General features: G+C 42.1%; 1 protein-coding gene and 1 long non-coding RNA gene across 13 annotated transcripts in view; one reads left to right on the top strand and one right to left on the bottom strand.

Moving 5' to 3' along the window:
* The window catches only part of LOC144322242 (uncharacterized), a 76798-nt gene extending 73309 nt beyond the window's left edge, over positions 1 to 3489 (bottom strand). For 2 of the 6 annotated variants that reach the window (XR_013387834.1, XR_013387833.1), the window contains exons 1-2: positions 2723 to 3489; positions 2061 to 2254 (exon numbers count right to left, since the gene is read on the bottom strand). This is a non-coding gene — a long non-coding RNA (uncharacterized LOC144322242). The remainder of the gene's footprint in view (positions 1 to 2060; positions 2255 to 2722) is intronic. The other 4 variants (XR_013387832.1, XR_013387831.1, XR_013387830.1 and 1 more) reach the window with 3 other exon arrangements.
* A 37-nt stretch (positions 3490 to 3526) lies between these two features.
* Positions 3527 to 19517, top strand: part of BNC2 (basonuclin zinc finger protein 2) — a 436884-nt gene continuing 420893 nt past the window's right edge. For 2 of the 7 annotated variants that reach the window (XM_077912069.1, XM_077912059.1), the window contains exon 1: positions 3542 to 3685. Coding sequence is in view for 6 of the 7 variants with exons in the window: in XM_077912059.1 (XP_077768185.1) it covers positions 3683 to 3685 (3 nt within the window). In the remaining variant the exon portion in view is untranslated. Of the gene's footprint in view, positions 3686 to 19517 lie in introns of all 7 variants that reach the window. The other 5 variants (XM_077912057.1, XM_077912052.1, XM_077912048.1 and 2 more) reach the window with 4 other exon arrangements.

The following is a 19517-nucleotide window of genomic DNA, read 5'->3' as shown; positions in this document are numbered from 1 at the left end:
CTGGGATTGAGTCCCATATCAGGTTCCCCGAAGGAAGCCTGCTTCTCCCTCTGCCTATGTCTCTCATGAATACATAAAATCTTAAAAAAGGAACTCAAAAGTTTTTACTCCACCTCTGAAAGAAGATATGGCATTCCCCCCCCCCCCGTATCCCTAGAGTGACTTCCATATAGTGTAATGATTTTGACATTTCTTCCTGAATTCAAACAATATTTCTGAGAGTTTATGTTGTGCTTGGCACTGTTTTATGGATACTATGTAAATGAACAAGATAGATACAGCTCTTGCCCCCATGGAGCTTACATTTCAGTTGCAGAAAAATAGTAAGCACACAAACAAGATAATTTCCGATGCTTCTAAGGCATATAAAGAAAAATAAGTAATGGGACAAAGTGTGAGGGGTGTTTCAGGAAGTCAGCTAAGAGCTAGTTAAATTAGAATCTAAAGAAGTGAAGTTAGAGCTAAACTGGGATAGATAAGAAGGAACCATTGGAAAACGGGAGAATATTCCAGGGAGAGAGTATAGCAGGACAAAGAGCAGGAAGGAGCTTGGCAAGGTGCAGAGAAAGAAAGCCAGTGAGACTTTAGTGTATTCATGAGAGGAACAGAAAAGAAGGGATCCCTGGATGGCGCAGCGGTTTGGCGCCTGCCTTTGGCCCAGGGCGCGATCCTGGAGACCCGGGATCAAATCCCACGTCGGGCTCCCTGCATGGAGCCTGCTTCTCCCTCTGCCTGTGTCTCTGCCTCTCTCTCTCTCTCTTGTGTGACTATCATAAATAAATAAATACCTTAAAAAAAATTAAAAAAAAAAAAAAAGAAAAGAAGAATAGTCGAAAAGTCCAGCAGGTACAGATCATTAAGGTCTTGCAAGATACAAAAAAAAAAAAAAAAAAAAAAAGACAAGGAAGGTTTTATTCCAATTGCCATACAAACCCACTGGAGGAAATAGGAGGCTGTGGAATCCTTTGGTTCTGTCAATTCTTCCACCTTCTCCAAGGGCTGCTCTGCAGCCCAACACATTCCCCATCTTTATAATGAGGACTCTCAAGAAAGGCACTGGACCCCAAATAGACACATCTTGCCTCGCATAAATTGTTTGTATGCTAACATCAAAAACAGACAGATCTGGAACCAATCAGGGGAATGTAAATTACAGGTTACTTGATGTGGAATCACTTCTGCTGTTGGCCAGAGTGGGGGCACAGCCAAAAATGCACTGTGTGAATACAATTGTTTGGCAATTGCTGGTCTGTCAGTTGTCCAAAGCGGTAAGTGTGTGAATGGATTTGTATGGGTAATGACTCTGAAATTAGCAACTAGCTTTTCTCCTCTCTCCATGATACAGGAAAACACATTGGAACTTTGGCTCATTTCTGGAGAATTCTTGTGATGATCCTCAGTTGCTCAGAATGCACATTTGGTCGTCATTATCCGTTGTGTAATCAGTTTCTACAAACTATAGGATGATGTTACAGTGATGTTTACAGAATAAGGGAACATGCTCCACACCTTAATCAAATCATTTAAAGATGAGCCTTCTTAGATAACATGCATTTATATATATGGGTAGTCATTAGATAGTCTTTACTTTGATTTATGCTCTAGAGAAGTAATCTGTCTCCCACTAGAAAATTCCAGATGAACCATGTGTCTAGAGTTCTACAGAGTCTTTACTATAAAATAGTATAGTAGAAGCGTTTATCAGGCAAGACTTTTCTCACCAAAATGAGGCAGAGAATCATACAAATCCAGAAATGAGTTGAAATCTGCTTTCTGAGGGCCTGAAAACGGTCAGGGGTTTGGACCCAATCAATACACAGAACTGCAGGTGCGGTGGCCCTACCGTTAAAAAGCAGGGTCCACGTGAATAATACGCCTAATCACATTTTCTGCACAGCTGTGGCTACTTGGGCCACCGTCTCCCGCGTCGCAGCTCCCCCGACTCTTTTTTTAATTATTGTGACAATTTATACATTAAACTTAAGCGCAGGCTGTGCATCAAAGAAAATAAAACGATGTCATTCCAAGGCTACATATTTTCAAAGGAATTTAATTCTGACCTCTGGATGCAGTGAAGCAGCTTCTCGGCCCGGCCCCTCCACTTCGGGGAAGGAAGAGGAGGAGGAGGGATGATTCAAACCTGTTGTTCGGCCAAGCAAGTCCTCGACGACTGGGGTTTTCTCAGTGCTCGGGGAGTACGCTTGAAACCGGCGCCTTCCTCCCGTGCACAAAGTTTGCTCTAGCTGTGATCAAGCTGCACAACGCCGAGATGTTTTTTGGCACAAAGTGTACGTTAGAAAGCTGATGATGATGAAACTCGCCCCCCTGCCCCCCGCCCGCCCTCCTGCCCCCCTGCCCCCCGCCGCCCCGCCGCCCTCATCCCCGCGGCCGGGATGTGCGTTCTGCCTGCATTTAAGAAACGTCCTTCAGCGTCCGTGCGTGTGCGGGCCGGGGCGCCGCGAGTCCGCCGAGGGCCCCCCGGAGAGGCGGCGCTCCCCTTCCCCTCTCCCGGCCGTGTCCCGCCCGCGGCCCGCGCGGCCCAGACGAGGGAAGGGGAAGGAAGCCCTCGCCGCGAGCCGGCGTCTGGGCCGCCACAGCACACGCCGCCACCGGCAACTTTCCCTCCCCTCCCCCCGCCCGGTGCCGCGCGCAACTTTGTGCCTTGTCGCCAGCACGTTCCGCCCCGAGCGTGTGTCCCCGGGGTCTCCTCCGCTGCCCTCACCTTCCGTCCTGTGGCGCGCGGACCACGCGGGCTGACGGGGCCGAGGGCGCGGGAGCAGCGGCGGCCGACACGGCGAGGAGGCGGCGGCGGCGGCGCGCGAGGAGGAGCCGCGCGGAGCGGCCCGAGACCCGCGAGCGCCCGGAAAGGAAGGCGACGCCGCGGTTCGCTGCAGTCGGAATAAAGTTCGCGCCCTTTCCTCGGCGTGTCTCTCTGACAGCTGGGCGCTGGCGGCCACCTCCACTCCACGCCCGCACCCCCGGGCGGGCGGGCGGGCGGGCGGGGGGGGGGGGCGCCAAAGTTGTTTTTCCCATTTCCCACCGCGACCCGGGGCGGGGGGGGGGGGCAGTAACGGGGCGGCGGCGGCGGGGGGAGAAATACACATCCTCCCTCACGAAACCCCTGGAAATCTGAGGACCAACAACAACAAAACTAACCCGCTGATATTTTGCAAAAGGGAAGCAACATTGTAGTCACGACAGTTTTGCAGAGAGGAGCAACTCGGGAGGCTTGCAAACGCGCCCCGGGTCACCTCGCCCGCCGGCCTCTCCCCCGCCCCCCGGCCCCCGCAGCAGCCCCCACCCGGGACAGTCCGTTCCTCTTTTCTTTCTTTCTTTATGTCTTTTTTTTTTTTTTCTTTCTCTCTCTTTTAGTTTCTTTCCTGTCCCGAGGAGCTGGGGGGACGCTGCCGGCTCCGACTCGGAGAGCGAGGGCGACCCTGGGCGCGTGTGTAAATCAGTCACCTGAGCGCAGAGGGGCCGCGGCGAGGGCGCGCGCGGGCGGGCGGGCGGCGGGCGGGGAGAGGCGGAGGCGGCGAGAGCGGCGGCCCGGAGGAAATCGGGAGGGGGAGGGAAAGAAAGGCCGAGACAGCAGGAGCGAGAGGCGGCCGAGGGGCTGGTCCAGGCGCGGCCGCTAAGAGGAGACCAAGAGGCGGGGGCTGCACTTGACAACCAGCATGCCGAGATGGTAAGAAGTTTCCACCCTCCTTTCCTTTTTATTCTAGACTTGGTCAGACGGGAGCCCCCGCGCCCGCGCGCCCCCGGGGCCGCCCGGGGGCCGCGTTTGCCTCAAGTCCGGCGGCGTGAGGGGGACGGGGCGGGGGCGGGGGGCGCTGAGGAGGGCGGGCAGCCGACCAGCACCTCAGCCCAACCTGGCCCCTGCCGTGCTCCCGAGATCTCCCCTCAACTTGGCCCAAGTTTGCGAGGAGGGCTCGGGGTGGGAGGGCTGCGTGCGCGCGCGTGGGGGTGTGAGTGTGTGTGAGTGTGTGTGAGTGTGAGGGGCTCGGGAAGTTCGCCCCCTCCCGCGGCGGGCGAGGAAAGGTGAGCGGCCGGCGGGCGCCCGGGGCTCCAGGGAGTGGGGACGGGCCGGGGCGGCCGCGGCGGCGGGGCGGAGGGGAGGCGCGGGATGAATGGAGCGCCGCGGCGAGCCCGGGGCGGAGAGGAGAGCGTTTTCGGACAACGGTAACTTTTAAAACTTGCCCGCGAGTGAGGGCCGGGCGGCTGGGCGTGGGCGCCGGGGCGCGCTGGTGCGCCGCGCGGCGGGGACGCGGCCGCCGGCCCCGGCACCTTGGCGCCCCCCTCCCCCCTCCCCTGCGGCTCTCCCCGGCGAGTTCGCGAACCCTCCCTTGGGAGATGCAGGGGGAGATGCGTAGGACGTGCCCCCCCGGACGCCTGGCGGGCAGTGCGCGAACCCTGGGGCGGGAGCCTGCACCCGACGGACAACGGGGATGTTTTTTCCGAGGTGCAGTTTTAAAGGAGCCCGTTTGTTTTACTTACACATTGGCTGCAGGGTGGCATGTGGGGCCCGGGGAGGGGGCAGGATTTGCAAAAAAAAAAACAATAATAATAAAAATAAATAAATAATAATAAAAAATAATAATAAAAAGGTAAAAAACAAACCGTGAATGAGCTCCCCCCCCCCCTCCCGCGTAGTGAGGCTAAGAAAAGTTCCAAGTGCAAGTGGTGGAGGAGATGGGAAGGCGAGGTTGGAGCACAAGCCCCCGTGTCCTCGAAGCGGCGTCTCTGCAGGGAGTCCGCCAGCGGATGAGCGCCCCGTCCGCTTTCGGGGGAAGTGGTTTGTTAGAAATGGGGTTGGACCGCTCCCTTCCCTTCAGTTTGCTTCCACCCAGTGCTGCCGTCGTTCCTTACCCCCCAACTTGGCGAGCTCACCCACCGGGTTCTGCATGGAGATGGAGTATGTAGGGAAAAGGGAGAGATAGCGGGTTGGCGTGGGTTATTTTCTTTCCTAACCCCCCCCCCCTCCCCGAATGTGACATCTCTTGTTTCAGTGATCAAAGTCACAACCGGAGTGTAGGAGATGCGACTGTCAGATGCAGGCGCGGGCGCGCGCGCGCACACACACACACACACACACACACACACACACACACACAAAGTAGCGTGCGCCCAAGACTGTGGTTACAGTAACGCTGACAGAAATTAAAGTGGTTTTGAAAGCAGCGTGCGATTTATAGTGGTTCCCATTTACCCTAGAGTCAAGCTGTTGTACGAAAGACATCATAAAATGATCCTGGGTACCCAGGATTAAAGTGGCAGAAAGTGGCCTGCCTTATTTATTTATTTATTCATTTACTTACTTATTTATTTATTTATCGTACTTCGTGGACAGTTGCAATGCTGGGAACCTGTGTTTTAAGTGGAGGCGTCAAAACAAAGTATTAAATATATCTGTTTAGTGCTTGAGTTTTTCTTCCAGTGGCATCTTACGCAAGAACACTGTATAAAACCCGGTTGTAGGTATTATTTTTCTTCCCTTTCCCCCAGCCTGCATTCTGTTTGCCCGCTCATCTATTCCCAAATACTAATCATTTTGAAAAGTGGCTAAACCCATTTGTTATCCACCGCTTTGTATTCTGCAGTTTTCAGATGTTAACTGCGCGCGCACACACATACATGTTTTAACTGGAGGAATTTATTTCTGGCGCTATTATGTAGTGTGTCTGATTTGAAGACCTACTCAAAGAGTAGTGAGACCTTATACAAGTTAATAGAACTTCCTTTTTACCCTTTGGACTCACGCGCTCACACATACACAAAATCCCTTGTGAACGTTTACAGTGTATCTGTGTTTTTATGTTATATTTGTAGCTGTTTCATTTTAAACTGTTCAGCCTTAATGAAGTTCTTAGTTGTAGCTACTCTTTCTGTTCCCTCGGAGAGCAGAGTATTTAAAATCCAGATTGCTAATCACTCTACCCAAGTACAAGAGTATCTTCACCTGAGGGAAATGATACTGAACCTGAATGTGAACTCTGAGTATCTTGTGAGAAACGTTTGAGACCGTCTTTTCTTACCCCTTGAGAATATTAAGTTCGGTGTTGTTTGCACGTAAAACTTTGAACAAGAGTCAACCTCCTGTGATTTTTTAAAAAAATAAATATTGAGAAAATATTAATAACAGTTATACATTCCCAATACCTATTTTTTTTTTTCCTCTTCTACCGGAAATGTAAGAGATCTGCCAGGCAGGGATATGTGATTACGAAAAGAAGCAGACAAAAGCAGAGCTGACTATTGCTATATTAAAATGTAAGTGTTACAGTTTGAATTTTCAAGTGAGAGTTTTTGAGTTCAGTGCTTTACATAACATTTTGTCCTAATCTTGCTTGCTGTCAGGGATGTTTCATGGTTGTGCAATTGCTGCAGTCAAGAATGCCAATTTGCATTCCAGGAGTGTCATTTGATTACTTTTATCTGCACAGCTCCAAGACCGGCCCAGACCTCTCGTTTCATCTTGCCATGTCACGAGTCAATGCTGTGTCGTCTTTTCAAAAATCTGCCTGATTTAGACAAGAAAGAAAAGTACTTTCATGTTGCAGCCGCAGTCCCCTGCTAACTTGTCAGCAGCAGGATATGATTCACTTGGGCCCAGAAGAATGGAACAGAGAGGCGGGTTAGGCGGTTCAATAAAGCCCACGGACAGGTAGTGTGTGACATCCCCAGAGAGCCACAGTTAATGAAGAACAGGTCTGCTTAGTTCTCCACACGCTGACCTGGTGCTGTCCCCACAGTTTTCTCATTTGATCTTTCCCAGCAAATTGATCTTTTCTTGTATTTTTTTGCCTTCCAAGTTAGTCCTTGTGGGACTGAAATTAGCAGAGCAACTTAAGTTGGATAATACAGCTGTTCAGAAAAGAAGAAATTGGACACTAGCTCAAAAAGGGGCGGGGGTTGGGGGTGGAGGGAGCTATTCTTTTTGTTGTTCCTGGGAATATTTCTTATATTAAGGGAGACCAGAATAGGTGGTGACTTGAAGTCAGTGATTCCTTTTATTTTTCATTTTATAGTTAAGGTTCATCACCACTATAAATATTCCTTAAGTATGTGAAAGATGGCCCTTGTGAGCCTGAGGAGTTCAGTTAAGGTTTTTTTTTTTTTTTTTTTTTTTCCAGTTTAGCATTTTTCGTATTCACTTGTTTGAAATGATTTGCCAGACGACTATGGAGCTTTTATGGCTATTATAAGATAAATTAAATATCAGTGGTGTACTTAACTGTATTATTTATATACCCTTCTAAATAACTGCAATCCTAAAATACCCAATGCTGAAACTCAGAAAAGATTAAGCAATTAAGAAAGGTATTACCAGTGTTGTGTGTAAATACTATGGCATGTGGAAATGTTTTCTACAGTGACCATCAGAATCTTTTGTTTTATGGAAATCCCACAGATACATTGTTCGTAATTTTTTTTTTAATTTCAAGATTCTGCATTTAGATGTAGGTTTTTAGAACTGAGACTGGATCACAGATTTGAATTTCTGTAGATATTCATACATGTTTTTTGACACGAAAATTACTTTTAACTAGCTTGATAAATGCAAGTTGGGAATGTATATGTAGTTTAAACAGGTTAAAGTTTCACTCTATAATTTTCTATATAAAGCTTAGGTTGGAAGCAATTAATAGATTAAGTTAATGTGGATATAAGGAGCAGTGCTTTCTGAATTCCCCTGCAGATGGTCTCATTTACCATCTACATCCTTGCAAGAAACAGTTGAAAACATTTCTTGTGGAAGGGGAGGCAGCCTCAAATCTTTTCTGTTGGTTGGGAATTACATAGGATCCTTGGTTAGTAAACTCCTCTCTAAAGAGCTAGAGGGAGCCTTATGATTTTATTAGATATACTTAAGGTTAAAAAAAAAATCACTCTGGCAATCAGAATGTTGTAGGAAAAGAGTAGATAATGAATACTGGCTTAATGTTTAGGCTTGGAGGTGCTATTGGGTTTGTTTGTATTTTTTTTTTTTTTTAAGCTGTGACAGAAGCAACAACTTTCTACAAGAACAGTTAGGTAGTCACCTAAGAATTCTAGGGTTCTGCCTTTTATGTAATTTGAAGATCAAGCAAAATGCAACCAAATACACCTTAAATCTGATTTGGTTTGCTAAATACTGTTTGTTGTTTTGCCAACTGAAGGAGTTCTGTTAGGAGGCCACTCTTCAAAGTTCTTTTAAAAGTAACTTCCTACCAAATCACTGAGGAGGGGAATACCTTCTTTCAGTTCACTAAGGACAACCTCCTTTCTGTAAATAATGGTTTTGAAGTAGTTCTACATACAACTGCCTTACTCTAGAGGGAAGACTCCTTTAGAATAAATGCTTCATTTATAAGCATAATATAGTAAACCATTTATAAGGCTAATATATTAGGAATCAATAAGTAAAGTTAAATGTAAAGAAATAGAACTTAAGAGGTATTAAATTCAATATTTTTTAATTTCACAGTTGTTTATCAGTCTTTCCACTAAAATTTGTGATATGTTTACATTAAAGGGTCATTGATCATAACTGCTTTAATATTTATATACTAGTTTTTAGTAGCATTACTTGGGACAACCTTATTTACCATTTAGGTAAATAATATAATCCAGTGAGATAAACTACCCAGATTTGTCTTTTTTTTTTTTCATCTTTCACACAGTAACTCTCATTATGTTGCCAGCCAATAAAAGTCTTTATTTGTTGCTTATTAGAACCCTCAGTACACTCAAGAGTTCAGCTATAATTTAATTTGGCTGTTCAAAGAGGCTCCCTTGTTTTAAAACATGTTCTCAGTATGCTTTTACCATTTATTGTGAACCTATATACTAACTTCATGCATATGCATAGGATGATTTTACAGATAATCAGTTTTTAAGTTTATGCCGTAGCAGAGTTGTAACTTTTTTCTTTTTTCTTTTTAAAAAGTACCTAACAATGTCTTTTTTATTTTTATTTTTATATTTTAATTTTTCCCTTGTAATTCTGGAACATTTTTTTTCCTTGGTGATTTTTTAATAGTTTTGCTATTATAATTTTAAAATCAGTTCCCCAAGGTATACAACCGTCTCTTAAGGTGTAGTGAGGACACTAAACTAAAAAAAATAAAAATAAGAAAATTCAATAATTAAGAATGTTAGTTGAGGACATTTCACTTTTACAGTCACTTGAAATTACAAAAAGCTTGCCTTGTATACTTCACACATTGCTAGCATGATACATTCAGTTTCCTTCTAGTAAGCGGCTGGGGTGTTTTGCAATGAATGGAAGATGGCTGGAGAGTTCTGGTGATATTCGTAACAAATCATGTTCTCAGAAAACTAGAACTTGACTCTAAAACTCTAAGATAAGTATCAGGAATTCTTCCACAAGGAAGGCCGAATGTGGAACTGCTAAATGAGTCATTGGATGTATATCTTACCAGTGGGAATCACATCAAACCAGCTCTCTAGATACAGTATTTAATAGTTGTAGTTGTCAAAATGTACAGTATTGTCTTGGAACTTGTGGTTCATGAGTTCATAGTTCCAGCTTTTTTGTGTTTAGTACAAAGATGTAACAACCCACACAAAACATTTTTCTCTTATTATGACCTTACATTTGCCAAAGTGCCCCATGCTGAAATTCCTTTTCAGTATCCTTTTTTTTTTTTTTTTTAGTCCAAAGCCAGACGTGTACCCAGACACAAAAGCCTCTGTGTATAGCAAGCTGTTTTAAATATTGTGACTCGACGATGTGCTGTCCTTTCTCTGCTTGAGCCAAGGATCTCTGCTCAGTGTCTGTGGATTACCAAGCTCCTTCTTTATTGTACCTCTTGTCAACTATTCCTATTCATTTAACCTTTCATTAGTGTCTGTGCAGCTTCACTGTCTAGAAATGCAAGGAAAAACCCAAAGGCCCCACTGTCACAGTTATTAGATTTCTCGGTTACATCCCAGCAACCATAAAGAAGTAAGAGTCGACACTATTGTCATGCGTGCTGCTGTCCTGGGGTGCAGCTCTTCTGTGCATGTCAAGGACATGTGCCACATGTTGATATGCATCCCAGGGATAAATGCACAACATGGGGGATAGGCCGATGCTGGCAGTAATGAGCTTTGTAGGAGTTATTGCAAAGACCAACAGTTTGTGAAGGAATTTTGCTTAACAGGCCAAGGAGATAGACAGAGTTGAGGGCTGCCAAGATTTGCCTGTGCTGGAGCTTGTCAGTCACATTGTTTTCATCTAAACTTCATTTGAGGGGAAAACTGAATACGTTTGACAGCAATGAAAAGTCTTATTTTCAGTTTTTAATCTTTCAGAGGACAAAAGTATTTCTGGTGACTAGTGTAACTAAATATTTTTTATGCTAATTGAATTGTGTATATTAATGGATCTATTAAAAGTTTGTCTTATATATCTAGGAAAAACTGATATTTTATAGATGCATATGTTTTAAAGTCTGTATAAAAGGAATGTGTCCTATTAATTTTCCTGTGCTATTTCCCCCTTTTATATCCCTCTAACATAGCCTAGTGTTATCACTTGATTCTTTGTCTTTGCTTTGTTGCCTCATTGTAAAGGAAGAAAAGGATGAATATCAGATCATTTTCAAGTCATAATAAGGACAAATATTTGCAGATTTTGCATTGGAAAATACTACTTTGACATAGAAGACTCATAGAATTACTTTTTAAGAATTTTTCAAAACATGTAAATAGAAAATAGTAGATCATAATACCTCATCTCTCTTTACCAAAAGTTTCTTTTCACAAGGAAAATCTATGTGAATCAAACAATTCTGTCTTTCCCATTTAAATAATGTTTGTGATTTTACCAAACTCTTTCAGGGCTCTCCAGTAACTTTGCAAATATATTATTACCCAATCCCTGTAAAGTTATTCATCGTTTTTTACTTGACCCTACCTTTTTTAGCCAAGGCTTCTTAATAGTTGTATTTGAAGTTTTTCATGATGTCTTGTGAATGTATTAATTGGCTTAGTTATCCTTGTTTCAGGGAAGAGAGCTGAGCTATTTTTCACACTCCTTCCCTCAGATGGGATGCTTTCTTCCAGGGAAATATAAATTCAATAGTTGATAGCTAAGTGCCCATCCAGGGCATGTTCCAGTCTCTTGCTCATTGGGTGAAAATTCTGTTTACATTATATTTAGATGAATCTCTCTTGATCATCTGAGGAGACATGGTAGCCTTCTCACAGATAAGGCAAGAGGGTATTAACCTTCCTCTTCTAACTGTCCTGTTTCCATTCATTATGGTTTGTGTTGGGTGAAGTAGAAGAGGAGAGACTTGTAGGCTATAATGTTAGCTGTACCCCCTCCCCCCCCTCAAAATAGACCCTGGAAGTAGGCCAAAGCTATATGGTAATTAAAGAGAAAAAGAATACATGGCAGTAGCTACTTTCTATAGGAACCCTGGGCCTCTTCTTCATCCAGTCATTATCTAAGTGCAGGGAGCTAGTGCATCATTATCTACTGCACAGTGAAAATAGCCCTGGAACTGGATTTCAAAACAGGCCCCATGCTATTCCATCCAGGTTTGAAAGCTTCCATTTCATCATTTGTAAAACAAGTGAGTTTGGTGAATTCTAAGTTATTTTTGAATTGGAATATTTTATATTTTATGTGATAGGACTATATAATCATGGCAGATTACTATTTTTAATAATTTATTGACATGTAATATACCAAACAATTCACCTGTTAAAAATGTGCAATTAATATTTTATATTATGGATATAGCACCTTTTATTTATTCACCCAGGGATGCACCTTTCGGTTCTGTGAACATTTATATACCAATATTTTGTTTTCATTTCTGTTGGATATATACCTAGGGGTGGAATTGCTAAGTCATGTGACAACTCTGTCTTTAACTTTTGAGGAACTGCCATACCATTTTCCAAAGCAGCTGCATCCTTTTACATTTCTACCAATGGTGTGTGAATTTTCTAATGTCTACATCCTCCCAAACTTTGTTGCTGTTTTTTTTTTTTTAATTTTAACCATGCTGGTGGGTGTGCAGTGGTTTTGATTTGCATTTCCCTGATGGCTTATGATGTTGAACATCTTTTTGTGTGCTTATTGGGCCATTTGTAGATGTCTATATAAAAGAAAACTGTCGGGCAGCCCCCGTGGCGCGTGGTTTAGCGCCGCCTGCAGCCCAGGGCGTGATCCTGGAGACCCTGGATCAAGTCCCACGTCAGGCTCTCTGCATAGAGCCTGCTTCTCTCTCTGCCTCTCTCTCTCTCTGTGTCTCTATGAATAAATAAATAAAATCTTAAAATAAAAGAGAACTGTCTCTTAAATCCTTTACCCATTTTTCACTTAGGTTATTTGTCTTTTCACTGTTAAGTTTTAAGAGCTGTTTATATACTCTGGACACAAGTCCTTTATTAGATACAGAATTTGCAAAAATTTTCTCTCTTGTGGGTTTCTTGTAAATTTTTTTTGATGGTGTCCTTTGAAGCATAGACACTTTAAATTTTGATGAAGTCCAACTTATTTTTTCTTTTGTCATTTGTGTTTTTGGTGTGCTAAGGAGCATTGTCTAACCTAAGGTCCTAAAGATTTACCCTTGTTTTCTTCTAAGAATCTTACAGTTTGAACTTACACATTTAGGTCTTTATTTGGATTAACTTTTGTGTATAATATGAAGTAGGGATCTAACTTCTTTCTTTTGAATATGGATATCCAGTTGTTCCCAACACTATTTGTTGGAAAAAAAAATTCTTAACCCCATTGAATTATCATGGCACATTTGTTAAAAAATTATTTGACTGTAGATGTGAGGGTTTATTTCTGACTCTCCATTTTGTTCCATTGGTTAGTGTGTCTCTTCTTTGCCAAGTACCACACTGTCAAAATTACTATAGTTTTGCATTAAGTTTTTAACTGACAAATGTGTTCCAACTTTGTTCTTCTTTTTCAGGATTGTTTCACTATTCTTGGTTCATTAGTTTATTTAAAAATGTGTGGTAGAAAGCATAACATGAAATTGAACAACTTAAGGGATCCCTGGGTGGCTCAGCAGTTGAGCACCTGCCTTCGGCCCAGGGCGTGATTCTGGAGACCCGGGATCAAATCCCGCATCGGGCTCCCTGCATGGGGCCTGCTTCTCCCTCTGCCTGTGTCTCTGCCTCTCTCTCTCTCTCTCTCTGTGTCTCTCATAAATAAAATCTTTTTTTTATAAATCTTTAAAAAAATTGAACAACTTAAACATTAAGTGTATATTATAGACAGTATTAACTGCATTTTTTTGTGTAGTACATTTTTAGAACTTTGCCATCTTGTAATACTGAAACTGTTACCTACTGAAGAACAACTCCCATCTTCCCCCTCTTCACAGTCCCTGCAACCACCAGTTTACTTTCTAAGAGTTTTACTATTTTATTTTTTGAAGATTTTATTTATTTATTCATGAGAGAGAGAGAGAGAGAGAGAGAGAGGCAGAGACACAGGCAGAGGGAGAAGCAGGCTCCATGCAGGGAGCCCGACGTGGGACTCCATCCCAGGTCTCCAGGATCACACCCCAGGCCAAAGGCAGGCGCCAAACCACTGAGCCACCGGGTTGCCCGAGTTTTACTATTTTAAATAGTTCATATGAGTAGAATAATTCAGCATATATCTTTCTGTAATGGTCTTATTTCATTTAGCATAATGTTCTTGAGGTTCTTCCAGTGTTATAGCACATGACAGGATTTTCTTCTTTTTTAAGATTGAGTAATATTTCATGGGTGCCTGGGTGGCTCCATTTGGTTAAGCATCTACCTTTGGCTTAGGTCATCATTTCAGAGTCCTGGGATCCAGCTCCCCTTGGGCTCCCTGCTCAGTGGAGTCTGCTTCTCTCTCTCCCTCTGCCATGCCCCCTTGCTTGCCCGTGCGCACTCTCTGTCTCTCAAATCTTTTTAAAAAAGATTGAATAATATTTCATTGTACGTTACATACCACATTTTCTTTATCCATTCATCTAGATGGAGATTTAGGTTGAGTCTACCTCTCGGCTTTTGTGAATAAATGCTGCTGTGAACACAGATGTGCAAATAACTGCAAGATTGTGCTTTCAGTTCATTTGTATATATATCCAGAAATGGGGTTGCTGGATCATAAAGTAATTCTATTTTTAATTTTTTGAAGAACCTTCCTACTATTTTCCATAGCTGCTGCCCTATTTTATATTCCCACCAAAACACAGAAGTTCCACATTTTTGCCAACACTTGTTTTTTCTTTTTTTAAAAAGATTTTATTTAAGATTCTATTTATTCATGAGAGACAGAAAGAGAGAGAGAAGCAGAGACACAGAGGGAGAACAGGCTCCATGCAGGGAGCCCGACATGGGACTCGATCCTGGGTCTCCAGGTCAGGCCCTGGGCTGAAACTGCTGAGCCATCCGGGCTGCCCAGAGATTTTATTTATTTATTCATTGAGAGACACACAGAGAGAGACAGAGACACAGGCAGAGGGAGAAACAGGCTCCATGCAGGGAGCTGGACGTGGGACTTGACCCCGGACTCCTGGATCACACCCTGGGCCAAAGGCAAGCGCTAAACTGCTGAGCCACCCAGGCGTCCTCCTTTTTCTTCTTTAATAATGGTCTTTCAGAAGGTGTGAGGTGATATCTCTTGTGGTTTTGATTTGTAATTCCTGGTCATTAGTGTTGTTGAGGATCCATTTTATATACTTCTTGGCCATTTATACACACACACACACACACATATTTGGAGAAATGTCTATTCAAGTCATTTGCCCATTTTTAAATCAGATTATTTTGTTGTTTTTGAGTTTAGGAGTTCCTTATATATTCTGGATATTAATCCCTTCCCAGAAATACGATTTACAAAAATAATGTTTTTGTCCATTTAGTATGTGTTTTCACTCTCTTGATAACTTCCTTCGCAGTATAGAAGTTAAGTTTGATGTAGTCCCATTTGTCTTTTCTTTTGCTGCCCTTTGCCTTTAAAACTCAGATTTATCTTATCCTCAGAAGAGTAAAGCCTACATTAAGAGAGTACATCTACTGTATAGATAAAGAACTCTTGGTAGTACGTAGGGGGACAAGAAATATGCCATTTAATAGCCAAAAGATGATGACTCTTAGTTACTTGTGTGATACCCTGGTCCGAATTTGATGTTTCTTAATTATCATTGATTTTGAAAGTATTCTGGGTGTTCTGTGTAAGAGAGACACTTCATTTCCTGGAGGGTGGAATTAAGTACCTAGAAATAATTTTTCGGGTTTTATAAATACCTCAAAAGGAAAGGGGAAAAAATTGGGAAAATTTGTCTTTCTAGACATTCTGTCGTAACTAGAAAAACAACCAACAGTGCTTAAAACGGAAAATTATTGTATGCTCTCAAACCCAAACTAACTTGGTCCAGTTAAGTTTTAAATAAATACCATGTTCAAATCTGGCATGGCACATTGGGAAACATGAGCTTGTTTTAAAGTTTACCTGGCAAATATTTTTTTTATTTTTATTTTTAAATTTTTATTTATTTATGATAGTCACACACACACACAGAGAGAGAGAGGCAGAGACATAGGCAGAGGGAGAAGCAGGCTCCATGCACTGGGAGCCCGACGTGGGATTCGATCCTGGGTCTCCAGGATCTCGCCCTGAGCCAAAGGCAGGCGCTAAACCGCTGCACCACCCAATGTTATACTGATGTCAATATTGGGTACAATATCCCACCTGGCAAATATTGTAATTTAAATACCTCATAGTTGAATTAGAACTTGAATACAAATGAAAGGTAAATTAATTTGGAGGCAGCTATGTTGTATCATTGTTGAATAAAAAAGGACAACTGTTCCCTTAAAGTTCTGATTTTCTCTTTATTCATGCCATTAAAGACCTAGATTTATTTCCGTTGAAATAATTGCTTCTCTGGTATTCTAATGGGCCCTTCTTGCTTAACTGCATTGTCTATTTTTGGCCTTTGCCAGTTATTTTGGATAAAAGTTTCATTATTCATTCAGTAACAACTTAATTAGATGGTTAATCAAATATAAATGTGGAGAGTATGTATTTTTCCCCTTATCAGTGTTTACATGTATAAATAGTAGTTGATTTAAAATTGAATCTCCTATCTTGAGGATTTACTTTTTTCTTTTTGAAAATTCTGTAGAGGAGATCCCGGGGTGGCTCAGGGGTTTAGCGCCTGCCTTTGGCCCAAGGCATGATCCTGGAGTCCTGGGATCAAGTCCCGTGTCGGGCTTCCTGCATGCAGCCTGTTTCTCCTCTGTGTCTCTGCCTCTCTCTATCTGTGTCTCTCATGAATAAGTAAATAAAATCTTAAAAAAAATTCTGTGGAGAATTTAAAATCATTTGTAAAGATTAGCATGGTAGAAAATTTTGTATTTACCAGATACTTGATTTTTGGTTATATATACATTTCATTATATTAAATGAAACATTTTGTTAACATTGAAGAGAAAAATTAATGCTACTTGTGGAATAACAGTCATATTCTTGGTATCAGGGTTTGGGGACATAAGGTAATTAACTGGAACAATACAGACATTATGAAGAAAGTCACTCAGTTTTCTGTCCTGTGGTATCTAATCTCCCTGTAATACACATGTCACTCTCTAGTGGATTAGGGAAGTTTATTCTATCACCGTGTACATATGTTAACAGGTATGCTTTTGGAAGTTCAATGGATAGTTCACATTTTCCTTTCATTCAGAGTGGTGATTGGAACCACAACATTATATGTGTTTGAATTGGTTTTCGATAGATTAACATATTAACTTCAGGATACATTAACTCTAAGTGATATTAAAAAGTAAACAGTTTATAAACCTAGAAATTATGTGAGCATTTGAGCGATACTTTTTATCCTATGAGAATATTCTTTGTAAAAAATATTTTCATGTAAAGGACTTATGTTTGTGCTTTGATCTTTGCAGCCTTACTATGTCCATGAACAGCAACCAGTTACTGACAAGACATTTTTGTGTACAGAGGACAGTGATCAATAGATCTAATGGAGTGTGTTTGTGTGGAGGGGAGGACATCTGTAAGAAACTGACAGTTTGCAACTTCCTTATTGGGAAGGGAGTATACAGAGTAGTATGTTTTATTGAAATTTGGTGGGTGATAGTAGAGATTGGTTTAGTGTTATATTTTCATACTGTAGTAATACCTGGTATGTTGTTTTTTATAGTTTTGAGTATACGTGTGGATGGCATAGATGAATATTAAGTGTGTTGCTGAATGTTATACTGATGTCAAATTGTTTTTTTTTATTTTTTTTAATATTTATTTATGAGAGAGAGAGAGAGAGAGAGAGGCAGAGACACAGGCAGAGGGAGAAGCAGGCTCCATGTACCGGGAGCCTGACGTGGGATTTGATCCCGGGTCTCCAGGATCGCGCCCTGGGCCAAAGGCAGGCGCTAAACCGCTGCGCCACCCAGGGATTCCCCTGATGTCAAATTGTATTTCTGAAATACATATATGCCAGAGTAATAAAATCTGTTAGTATCCGGCAAGTAAATGTTTGCTTACTATATGTAGAATTAACTGGTTGTGGATGTGCATGATTTAATAAAAATTTTAAAAGATAATTTAAAAAATTGCAGGTTTTTCTATTCAAACTGTATGTTTGGCATAGGCATGAGCATTGTAGTTGTCTTCATTTTCCAAAGTCGATACAACTTTTGATTATTTTCAAATCTAACAACTTAATAGGCAATTGAGTTTCTGTGATATACATGACACTCCTTTAGGTGCTGTAGGTATTACATGTGAGGTAGAAGCTATAATCCTAACATTGAGGAACACAAAGTTCCTGTACAGAAGGATGTTCATTATCTTAGAATGACCATATTCTAGGGTCTGACTCTGGTCTTTGTATGCTTAGAAATCTAATTTTATCTATATGCTTTTGCAAGAGATCTGTCCTTCATGGGCTCATTCAGGATGATCACTGACAGAAGGATAGAGAGTAGATACACATGTGTGCAGGCATACATGCTGTGTGAACGTGTGTGTAGCTGCTCACTGTATTAGTTGAAATACTCATATACTTCTATTGGCATGCTTAACACATTCTTTCCTTTGAAGGCAAATGTAAGTAGGGAGTGAAATTATAATCCAGACATGCTCATCACTACTTTATGAATTTGGGATTTGAACAGAGAATGTTATGGATGCAGATGGGGGGCGTAAGGGCCTCTTCAGGGAAAGCCTTTCCGGTGGCCTATATTGTTACAGTGTGCACATTGGACTCCCATCTCCTGGACTGTGTTTGGTAGAGCACTGACAAAATTTACTCCTTTTACTTTTTTTCTTCCTATTCCCCTTCTTTTTAAAATATATTTATTTATTCATGAGAGATACACAGAGAGAGGCAGAGACATAAGCAGAGGGAGAAGCAGGCCTCCCACAAGGAGCCCAATGTGGGACTTGATCCCAGGACCCTGGGCATCATGCCCTGAGCCAAAGGCAGATGCACCACTGAGCCACCCAGGCACCCCTTCCCATTCCCCTTCTAATCAAAACATTCTTTTTTCTTTAAATATGTTAATTTTCTCAGGCAGATATTTGTCAACTGTCTTGGGAGCTACTTGTTAAGGTGACTTTGCATCAGCTTGGTTTTTATGGATCTAATGCAGATGGCAATCTCATTTCATTTGTTTTAAATTTCTTGGGAGATACCTTACATGTAATGTGTTTTGTATATGAGAAAGGTGTGAGTCCATAGTATAAGACAGCAGTTTCTTGGGGAAAAAGAGATGCATGTTGTTTTTTAAAAATTAAAAAAAAAAAAAAAGCCTTGAGACCAGTTAAATATATGGTAAAGGAAGTTTCTGTTGTTAAATACCTTGTAGAGATATTTAGATCTGAGATTTGCCTGCTATATATAGGTGGGATAAACTGCAATACAGATGTGTATATTTACAGAGATTTAATCTGTATATCTATTTTTTTTAATTTTTTTATTTATTTATGATAGTCACAGAGAGAGAGAGAGAGAGAGGCAGAGACACAGGCAGAGGGAGAAGCAGGCTCCATGCACCGGGAGCCTGACGTGGGACTTGATCCCGGGTCTCCAGGATCGCGCCCTGGGCCAAAGGCAGGCGCCAAACCGCTACGCCACCCAGGGATCCCTGTATATCTATTTTTTAAAAAAGATTTTATTTATTCATGAGGGACACACAGAGAGAGGCAGAGACCTAGGCAGAGGGAGAAGCAGACTCCCTGTGGGGAGCCTGATGTGGGACTCGATCCCCGGGTCCCTGGATCTCCGGGATCAGGCCCTGAACCAAAGGCAGATGCTTAACTGCTGAGCCACCCAGGTGTCCTTGTGCATCTATTTTCTTTATGATAGAAAAAAAATTCAGTTGTCTTGGGCTTCTCTTTTCCATTATACAATTAAGTTCAAGGTTAGATTTTAAAGATTCTTAATTTTTCATACTGTGTGATGCTCAACAACACTATTTTTTTTTTAAAGATTTTACTTATTTGACAGAAAGCTTGCATGTGTGTGCATAAGTAGGGGGAGGGGGAAGGGAGA

This window comes from Canis aureus, chromosome 10 (genome assembly GCF_053574225.1).
Source record: "Canis aureus isolate CA01 chromosome 10, VMU_Caureus_v.1.0, whole genome shotgun sequence".
In the NCBI taxonomy this organism is placed as follows: domain Eukaryota; kingdom Metazoa; phylum Chordata; class Mammalia; order Carnivora; family Canidae; genus Canis; species Canis aureus.
The sequence above is the reverse complement of the archived record's forward strand: the minus strand, read 5'-3'. Positions and strand labels throughout refer to the sequence as shown.